Raw genomic sequence first — 11008 nt, 5'->3', positions numbered from 1 at the left:
TCTGAAATTTGAGCACACCATCTCTTGTTCCACTTAGCTGTAATTGTCAATTAAATATAATTTGTTACCTATAATTTGCCACCTAACTTTGTATGAAAGCTCTAAATCTGTAGATACTGAAATCTGTGATGGAATAGTGAGGCACTTGGAAACCATTCCAACAGTGGCAGGAAACCCGAATATAACTATTCCAGTTTATCTAAATATATAGAAGTGATTAATAAAACAGGATTTGCAGAGCAACAGGATAAATGCTTAAAGATGCCTTTGTCCTGTACTTAGCTTTCATGGTGAATTCTCTTATCTTATTCCAAAGGTTCTGCTGTTGGAAAAGATGGCCCAGGTTACTGTTGGTGTGTTGATAGAAAAGCAAGAACAAGAAAACCGAGATCAAGACACAACAGATGAAATGCGCATTAAACTACTGAGTGACAATGAATTGCAGGAAAAGCTTCTCATGTACGGTGCCGAGCCTGGACCAATACTACGTATGCTTCAAATTAATTATGGTTCTGATTGGGAACAAATGGGGAAGTAGAATCTAATCTAAAGTGTCTTTAAAGTGAGAAATTGGGTCTCAACCCAACTCAAAAACATAAGACAAAAAACAAAGGCCTGAGTTTTCAAAAGAGCTCAGCTCCCATTTAAGCACCTAAATGATGTGCTCAGCACTTGTTCTCAACTGGAGTTGCTGGGTCCTGAGCTCATTGTAAAATCCCTGAAATTTAGGACCAGATTTTCAAACAATAAAACTAATTCCACAGCAAACCAATTGTTATTAATCCCCTTGTATTCTGAACGGCTTATTTTAGCTTCTACAAGGACTCTTTATGAGAATAAACTACTGCAGTTGGTGAATCCACGTCCACAAGGATTATGTGGCAAGCCAAAGGAAAGTGGAGGTCTTGATCGGAGCTCAGAGAGTGAGGAAGAAAAAGGTATAGTAGTAAACTTTTTGGATACAGAAATTAAGTGTCAGTTTATCAATCTTAATATTTTGTATGTTTGAGAACATTTAGTATTACCATGTGAGATTTTTCTGTGTTGCCTAGGAACCTATTTTCCATTAATTTCAATGGGAGTTAGGCCTATCTGCATCTTTGAGCGCTTCAAAAATCTGGCCTTAAGTGATTTAGGAGCACAAATCCCATTGAGAGTCAATGGGACTCATGCTCCTAAGGCCTGGTTTACACTAGAAAATTAGGTAATCATAATTATGTCACTCTGGGGTGTGAAAAATCCATACCCCTGACCGGTGCAGTAAAGCCGACCTAAATCCCTGGGTAGATAGCTAATCCACCTGTCTGAAATTATTTTAAATGTTACTGATAAACAAAAGTATCTCAATGGTGACTTTTTATGAAGGAAAGTAATCTTGCTGCAATAGTTCTGTGAGTCTTTGCAGCCGAACTCCAGAGCAATTTCTTAGGTCAAATCCCTTTTGTCCCTTCCATATTGTGCTCCTCATAGAATCATGGGGTGAAATCTTGGTCCGATTGAAGTTAATGGGGGATTTGTCATTGACTTTAGTGGGGCCTGGATTTCACCTATTCTTCTTACTTTAGTGTGGCTTAATGGGTTTGTGGTCTAAAACTGTTTTATCACCTCTTGCTGTCTTCCACTCCACCAGTCCCCATCTTGCACTTCATTATCAAGTGCGCCCCCTCCATACTGTTTGGTATATGATTTTATTTTTTAAACCAAAACTATAATGGCACATGGTTTATTCAGTGTCAGTAGAGTTGTAGGCTGACTCTGCTCTGAGATGGAAAACTAAAAATGCTATGAAACACAGATTCAGCAGCAAATGTCCCTGGGTGCTGTTAAAAAAAAAAAATAAAAAAATTCAGATCTGGGCCCTGTAACCCAAATAAACCATGCACATTGCAAGACTTGCATGTATTACACAAATCAGAAAATAAGTTGCCTTGGCTTTTGGATGGCATCTTCAATCTCCTCTCATGCTGAAAACACTGGGACTGGTCAGTTTGAAGAGGAGAGAAATAAGGAGACACAATCAAGGCGTACAGAGCAAGAGTTTTGAGAAGGTAAATTAGGGACATAGAATTATTTGTATTGGAGAGATGCCTAGGAACCCTAGTCATGGACCGGAACCCCATTGTGCTAGGCTCTGGACAAACACAGAACAAATGAATGCAACTGAATGGTTATCAATATTCAGTTCATTAAAGGAAACACTTGTTTACATGATGCACAGCTAACCTTTGTAACTCAGTGTCACAAGATATTATTGAGTCTGAGGACAAGTCTGTGCTGCAAAATTAAGTTGACCTAAGTTACATCGACATGCAGCCACTGCAGTAATCGAATCTGTTTTACACGTCCATTCTATGCTCCTTGTGTCAGTGGTGCGCATCCTTACCAGGAGCACTTGCACCGATTTAACTGCCAGTATGGGGCATTGTGGGACAGTTGCTGAAAGGCAGCAACTGTCAATGTAAGCAACACAGTGTCTACACTGACACTGCGTCAACCTGACTATTGACCTAAGCACTACATCTCTCGTGGAGGTGGAGTTAAGTAGGTGTAGTGGGCGAGTTAAGTCGCTGGGAACTAAATTTTACTGTTGATGCTTTCAGAGTTAAGGCGACGTAAGCTGCCTTACATTGACCTAACTCTGTAGCATAGACCAGGCCTGAGATCTTAGCTAGATTTTTATAAAAAGGGACTATTATTATTACACTAATACCTCTTTACAGTACTCTGAGGGGCAAATCCGCAGTTGGTGTAAACAATCATAACGCTTATTGAGGATTTGCTTCTGACATTGTAAAGGGCCTTAAATTGGCCCCTAACTTGGTATAACTTAGAGTCGGGTCCTATATGGAAAATGAGAACATCCACTGTTAAATAAGACGTTTAGAAGTCTGAAGAGATGTAAACCGGCATGTTTCAGGGCATAAGCCAATCTGTGTGGGAATTAGGAAGCAATTTATTCTATAGGCAGGTTGTTCTGTGACTGCTTGCCACAGAGTTCCCTGAAACATCTGGCAGACCGACCGCTGTCTGACATGCTATTGAACCTGATGGCCCTGTGGTCTGATGTGGCATGCTAACTCCTTTGTGAATATCAAGGAAATTGGAAATCTCTTCAGAGGAAAAAACGAATGTAGGGTTTTCTCTCGGCAGAAGTGTAACGTTCAGTAGCTCAATCCTGAAGATCTTTTTGGGGAACTGCATAGAACTGAAAACCAAGCTTTGCTTTTTTTTAATCGCTCATAAGCCTCCTTTTAAGTTCCCATCAAGGAGATAGCCAAGTCTCTCATTTATTTTACAGGCTGTAAGGAATTGCTAACTTTTTAAAGCAATTAGTTTGGTGGGGCAATTTCTGTTGCTTTTGAAAAAAAGGAGTTCCAAAATCCTGAGCGGATTAGAAGTGTTTTGAAAAATACTAAACCAACAGCTGCACGTCGGACTAATCTGACAGCATAGCAGCTGTCCTAACAAAAACATAGCTAGCTCAAACAAGCCTTCTTTTTATATTGAGTGAAAATAATTTAAAGGAAAAAACACTTTCCTGGTTCTGTTGCATCATGCTATGGAATGGATAAGGAATTGTTTACTCGTTAGTTTTCCGGACGTGATTGCCAATATATGAATACTGTTCTGACACCTCTCCTGCCCCTTTACCCCTGAAGACTTTAATCTAATCCTCTGTTAGGTAGACCGCTGGCATTTGGGCACATTGCCTCTTTGCACCTTCTCATCTATGTATTTGTATGTTGCCCATCACCATTGCATCTAGGTGAAAGCACAGGAGAATAATTAAGCAAAGCAGTTTCTAAAGATGGCTATCCTATAGCTCTTGTTCTGAAGTGTTGACTCAGGCAACATGGCATAGATACTCCAGCATAATTTACTCTTGTAAGGGCCTCACTTATTAGTTTTTCCCTCTCCTTATTCAGAGACCAGTACTGAAGTAGTCCTTGAAACAAAAGACTTCAAAGTGACAGCAGCTTGTGCCACTGGCTACAGTAAAGTAAGTAACCTACTAATGCATGAATATTTTATGTAGCTGCTGCTACATGCAGGAAATTTCAAGTTAATAGAACCTGATGTTCTTTGTATTAAGCTCTTGACAAATGCAGCAATTACCTTCAATCAGTTAATTATAGTATGCTTCTATGGCACAACTTCTACCGTACAGCCCAAGGAAATCTACTGTGAAACAGTCAGCTCGGGTGTTTAAGAATATGCCAAGTTGATTTCCTGATATACAAAGTGCCCAAGTAATTATAAATGCCGACTTAAAATTAACTATTAAATATTGATTCAATTACCAGTGTTTCAGCATGTTAAATAACATTTAAGCTTAGATTTTAAAGGGATACAAAGTAAGGTGACCATTGTAAGTGGTGTGAAAACCAGTTCCTATAAAACTTAAGACTAGACACATCCCATTTATCTAAAGTTCTTATAGGGAAGTGCTGTTATCCCCATCTTACATTATAGATGGGGAACTGAGGTGCAGAGAGAAACTAAGTGACTTGCCCAAGGCTGCACAGGGAGTTTGTGGCAAGGCATGTAATTTAACTCCAGTCTCCTGAGTCCCAGCTACTGCTCTAACCATTGGACAAGCCTTCCTCATGTTTCTTCATATTTTACAGGGAAAAAAAATTCCTAATTACAACAATTGGCTTCAGATGTTGCCCTGCAGCATTTGCAGAAAGCTTAAGTGATAAATACCATACTAAGATGTGGTGGCTCCATCTATGTAAAATAAACAGTTCAATATTGTGCCATTCGAAAAATATGGACCTTTAATTAAGATCACTGTCGGTAAAAGTATTGTGGATTTCTTTTTCTTACAGGCTCCACACACTGAATTTTCAGAACGCCACAAGAAACTCCTAGCACCTGATGCAGATTACAGTCTTGCCAAGATAGTGGCAGAGGAAAGTACCCACCCTCCCAATATTTTAATTTATGGTTACGTTGGTGCTCTTAACAATTCACAAATTTTGTGCATGAACTTGCATGAGAAAAAGCTTCTCGTTAGGCATGCTGTAGTGCAGCTGAACGTTCCTTCACTGCTTCTTACTTCACCTACCGCTAACTTTTCAGCAATGGTTATTAGTGATCAGGGATTGACCTATAACATCAGCTTTGGCCTATTTGCATCTTGTTCATATAGAAAAGCCTTATAGTTCAAATTACATACTAGAAATAGTCACAAGAATAATTCCCTTGTGAAATTACTGGCCCAAGTCAATGAAGGTGTTCCATTAACTGTCAAATGGGCCATATTATAGACATCTACATTGGGCCTTTAAAAAATAAGTAGCAATCGAATATCAGCTTGCTTTAACAACAGTTTCTGCTCTATCTTGAGGACTACTTTACATGTCTGATGTGTGAAGCACAGATGATTCCAGGTTCTTGGTTACATTGTTTTTTGTTTGTTTGTTTAAATCAGCGATGCACAATAAATGAAGGTGTAGACTTATTGTCACAGGTGGAAAAATCACTAGTAGTCATTTCTTGGATAAGCGCAGGTTGTTAACTGCAAGAGAATAGTCTCTTGTGCACAGTATTCTTGACCTTGATACAGCAGCTTTGACCAGGAGAGTATTCAATTATGCATAGATTGTTTACCCTTCCAATTAATGAATGCCTGTCTTGGATATTAACAGCTAGAGCAAATATTGCCAGAGGATAAGTTGCCAGCACATCGGCCACAAGGACAGAAGAGGTCAGGTGACAGCAGTCCCCAGGCTACTCGTAGGACAAAGGTACTCTGGCATCAATTAACTTATAATAAACTGGCTTTTTTCCAGAAAATCTTCCAAAAGTGGTATCCACAAAACTGTGTCCCAGAGCAAATAGTAAAGCAAAATGGTGCACATGATGTATCGCTGAATAACATTTAGCTACCTAATGCACTATCCATTCACTTCAAAATTCCTTTCCTTGGTCTTGCATTTGATCCCTTATACAAATCTTCCCTTACCCTAATTTAAGACAAAGTAGCACTACCTCAAAGGTGGACTCTTAAAACAAGCGAAATGCACACACAGTTGCATGCCTCCTTTTAAAGAATAGAAAATAATCGCAGAATGACGCTTCTTTGTATTTATAAATCAGCAAGAGATTATCTTGAAACTGTATGATGAATACTTAATAACTTTATGCAAGATTTCAGTGCAGGAGAGTTGAATTTGTTTTAGGCCCCGGTCCTGTAAAGTCTTATAACAGAGCACGAAGTTAAGCACACGCCTACATCTTTGCCAGATTGGGGCACTAGATTGTGATGTCTTTAAAGTGAGGATAGCCAGAAGCTGGGACTGGACAATCAGATGGATTACTTGATAATTGTTTTGTTCTCTTCATTGTGTCTGAAGCATCTGCACTGGCCACTGTCAAAGACAAGATACTGGGCTAGATGGACCCTTGGTCTGCCCCAGTGTGGCTGTCCTTATGTTTGTACAGCAACCAGCACAGTGGGTCTCAGCTCCTGATGAAGGCCTTTGGATGCTATGATAACATAAATGTTGCTATATCACTGTTTATCTTTTTCATTCTGAGGGCTTTAGACCAGATCTATTGTGTGCTTCAGCCCATAAACCTAGCTTATCCATAAAAATAATTGTTGACTCACAGTTGAACACTTTTTGTTGGTATCAGTGAATAATAGTCAGCCTTCCAACAACCTAACAGGGTCCATTTGGAGTAGTGCCATTGCAATCTTTTGAACAGATTCAGTCTTGAATTTCATATTTGCCCTAAATGCCCTAAGTGTTACAGCTCAAAAAAAAGCTTAAAACCCATCATTTCCCCCTCCCCCTTTATTCCATTTCTTTCTTACCTGAACCACTTTTTTTTTTTTTTTTTTTTTTTAATTGCAGTGGTGATTTTTGTTCAACTTGTTTATATGGGCCATTGAATTCGTGGATTTAGATCATATGTCCAGATACAAAGTACTTCTTATTGTGGAATGTTGATTTATTTACTTAAAGTAAGCTGTAATCACTTGCTTCTTTGGCAGGGTAAGATCATGCTGGACAAGAGCACAATGACTTATCGAACACCAGCTAATACTCCACAGGCCTCAATATTTGTTAAACAGAGTAGACTGCAGGCAACTAATCTATTTTTTTTTTTTTTAAACTTAATTTCCTGGGTGGCTATAAATCCTTCACAAGGTGTCTTTTCTGGTCACGATAGAGGAAATATCCACTTTAAACAAAGTTATTTGAAGGCTGCTTCCACTCACTGAATTGCTTCTTATTAGAAAACAAAGAATTTGGTTATTACGTTTCTGGCACAACTCTCCTTCCGGCTTTTGTGATCACAGCTAATGTTCCAGGCTAGCACTGGGCACATAATTGCCCTTTCCCATTCATCTTGTTTTTGGTCATTGTAAATCCACCAAGATGAATCCTCACTCCAAAAAAGTTAACTATGATATTCTTACTCTCTTAATTATCCACAACTTGTTCAGGGGCTTCAGCAGTTGGGAGTAAAGGATCCTGCGTAAAGTCTATTTACTAAATCTCCCACTATAAACTTTCTTCTCTTGTTAGGCAGCTGACACAACGGGTTGCTCAATTGGCAAAGATGATGGTCAAGGTGAAACATGGTTTCCTGATCCCCGGTCTCCCATAGGAATAAGGTAATGCTCTTCAGCCATTCACAAAGAGTGATTTGATACAACTGCACTACTTATCAATAGCCTCTCTTCCTTCCTATTCCCTTGGCAGTTGAAAAGCTGAGACTCCACCAGGGTCTTCCATGGATGGTTAGGTCTCTGGTCAGAAAAGAAAGCTTTGGCTTATAAAAAATGTTTGTAGGCAGCACTGAGGTGAGGTAGGAAAGAACTACAGAAAGCTCATGACATACACAGCCACTTCTTAGAATGTATATTCTCTTCAGCTGTCAAGTCTTTCCATAATGTGTTGGGGAGGAGAGGGGGGGCGTTAGCCAGGGGAATGCAGAAGTTGCAAGTTACTATATTTAAGTTCTTGGGTGACCCAGCCAATGGGCCTTGAATTGGGGGGACCTCTTTTACCTGTGAAGAGTCTAATCTCCATGGCGCAGTGGATCTTTTTTTCTGAGTGCCATTAAGAGTACCATTTATTGGCCCTTGTGATGTGGCCGCTCTTCACCTAGGAATTAGACACAGACCTGCTAACTCATTTCACATAAGCTATCAAGCAGCTTAAAGATGGTGATGATGTTTAGTCCCCTGGGGCTGACTTGAGCCATTGATGTAGAGGTGAGAGAGGAAGGATTACTGGTTAAATCACTGGACTGGGACTTGGGAGATTTGGGTTCAGTTCTGAGCTCTGCCACAGACCTTGAACAAGTCAGTTAATCTCTGTGCCTTATCCATAAAACAGGGAGGAGGATAACCCTTGTCTGTTTAGACTGTAAGCTCTTCAGGGACAGAGTTTCTCTCATGTGTATGTACAGTGCCTAGTACAATGGGGTTCCAATCTTGCTTGGGAATACTAGGTGCTACATAAAATACAATAATTAGTAGTACAGAGACTCCATATTGAATCACTGAATCCACTGGGCCATTCACTAGCGTCCACTCTTCCCTGTTCTGAGTTTCATAGGAGAGAAAACACTGACCCCGAATGGACTAGAACAAGAGATGTGCACTGTTCTAATGCACGAAAAAAGCTGGTGTCTCTTGTCCTTTTTGCAGCAGCCAATATCTGCTTGAAGAGACATGAGCTTTGATAAAAGGCTGTGTTCCTGGAGTGCTTTGAAGTGGCAACTAGAGGTACTGCCAATCAGTGTCACAATAAAAATGAACAGCTTAATTTTTTTAATCTGGGGGGTGGCATACAGATTCTAAACATCGGTCGTCTTTGTTTCAAAAATTCACTACTCAGTCACTGAAACTAGTGTAGAGGCTTTTAGCTGTTTCTCTCTTTTAGGTATGAGCTTCCTTTGCAGCTCTGCAAAAAAGCTACTTTCTAATTCTTTAGAGCTTCTCCTAGACAAGAACTCGTCTCCTCCTGCTGCCTTAGAAGGCCTTGCGGAGGAGCGCTTATCTTGCAGTGCAGCTCATTAAACAAAAGGAGTCCTGACCTGTGGATTTTGCTTCTGTTGGCTACCAACCAGAATGCAGTGTTTCCCAATACCACTTTACCGTCACTGTTAACACAACAAATAGTGACCATATGGCAAAAGCCCATCTGGGAATGTATTCCTTCCAGTTCTATATTAAGGAAGGGCATGCTGGTCCATGCTGTGTCAAAATGAACTTCCTGGCTGCAATGGGTGCCCAGCCTGAGTTTAAAGCAATCCTTGGCTGTTCTCATATACGCAGTTCACAAAAACTACCTATTGTTATGTTAATCTCAAAGGATCTTGTTTGATCATATGGAGGTTTGCTTCAGCTTTGGCTATATTTTAGTTTGTCTTGATCACAAGAAGCCTGATCCCTGGTGCTATATTTCTCTGAGCCTGTGTGCTTAAGTTTGAAAGGTAACGGTGGATGTCTTAAACTTTAAAAGTTGTCTTAAACTTTACTATCCTTTTCACAGTCCTGCTAGGAGAAGATCAGTGAGAGAGAGTGACCCATCAACACAGAATATTGTGGAGAAATCCAAGGTGGAAAAGGAGAATCTTGAGGCAGCAGCATTAGAGCGGGAGGAGGCCCGTCGAGGAATCATACCGATGCCCATAAGGATTGCTATACTCGCTATCTTTGTTTTCATACTCTTTGTGTATGTAACTATGGAGACCAACCCAGACAATCCATTCACAAACTTTATCACAGGAAGAGGATAGTAGTGCTGTCCTGACACCCAGCTAGGGAGCATTTAGGAGTGACTACAAAACAAAGCAAACACCTTTTTCGCTCCCTACTTACATGTGAACAAGCTCTTGAGATCGTGAATTAAAAGGCCAACAGAGGAAAAAAATTATAGTCACTGAGTTTTCTTTGTCAAATATTCATTATATAGAGAGGCTCATAAGTCTTGGAGACCCAACTTGCTTCACAATTTATCACCTCACCTTGAGCGGGGGAGAAACAGACATGTATCTCATGATCAGATTCATCAGTTCATCCACTCAGAAGGGGCTTGCATTTTTCTAAACTACCAGTGGCTGATCATTGTCTTTCCACAAAATGAATGCTCTTTTATTGAACTGTTGCTCCCTTGTATTGGAGAAGCACTAGCTCGAGACCTAGAAAACAAATTGCACACCTCTGACAAGCCATGTAACAGCCATCATGGTACCACAGACAATGAGGAGCAAGTCTCAGGTTCCCCCTGGAGTGCCTTCTCGTTTCTTAACTATGACAGGAAATTTGCTTTCTTCTGCACTCCTCCGATTCTGGATCGTATCAAAAGTGGATACTATGGTTGTCAGCACATTTCTGAGGCAATGTGTTTCCTCCTGTTTTAAAGTTGAGCTGTCTTTTGTTTTTTTTTAAATACAGATAAGATCCTAAATCACTCAAGTTACGATGCTGTAAAAATTAAGATGCTTTAAAACAGTAAATGAAAATAATTTCTTTTTACCTGCCAGGACCAAGTTGAGGGCATTTAATGTCCACCGCTCTTGTAGGAAAAACACAGAACTCTGAACTTAGGGCTTGACCCTAACACATCACCAAAGCCTTATGAAATGTGTTTAATTTTAAGTCTACTCATGTAGTCAATTAATGGCATAAGATATTGAATGGTCTCTTCTAATTTTTAAAGGCATTTCATTTAGCCTAAGATATCAGCAAATCACTTTACGACTGTCTGATGCCCTCACCTAAAATCTTGGATAAAGTTTCAATGTGAGGTAATGGATTATCTTTCCTAAACGGATAACTAGTAACAAGGAGAAAGGGCTTGACTCCTACAATTGTTGTGTATAATTCCACTGCCTCAGAAAATTCTGCCACTGTATTCTGAGTTGCATGTTCTAAAATGCTAGCTGCTTTGAAAAAAGCCATCTTTCAATATAGTAAATGCAAGGAAAGCTGGAAGGTGCTATTTTTGCATGGTTTTGTATTTACATGGAAACACTT

At 39.9% G+C, this 11008-nt stretch overlaps 1 protein-coding gene across 1 annotated transcript; it reads left to right on the top strand.

The window, feature by feature from the left end:
• Positions 1-334: 334 nt before the first annotated feature.
• LEMD1 (LEM domain containing 1) lies at positions 335-9768 on the top strand. The gene is made up of 7 exons (XM_065402548.1): positions 335-488; positions 813-938; positions 3927-4000; positions 4833-4920; positions 5659-5753; positions 7545-7633; positions 9522-9768. The coding sequence occupies exons 1-7, from the start codon at positions 335-337 to the stop codon at positions 9766-9768; spliced, it is 873 nt and encodes a 290-aa protein (XP_065258620.1).
• Positions 9769-11008: the final 1240 nt, after the last annotated feature.

This window comes from Emys orbicularis, chromosome 4 (assembly GCF_028017835.1).
Source record: "Emys orbicularis isolate rEmyOrb1 chromosome 4, rEmyOrb1.hap1, whole genome shotgun sequence".
Classification (NCBI taxonomy): Eukaryota; Metazoa; Chordata; order Testudines; family Emydidae; genus Emys; species Emys orbicularis.
Note: the sequence above shows the minus strand (reverse complement) of the source record. Positions and strands in the feature narration are given on the sequence as shown.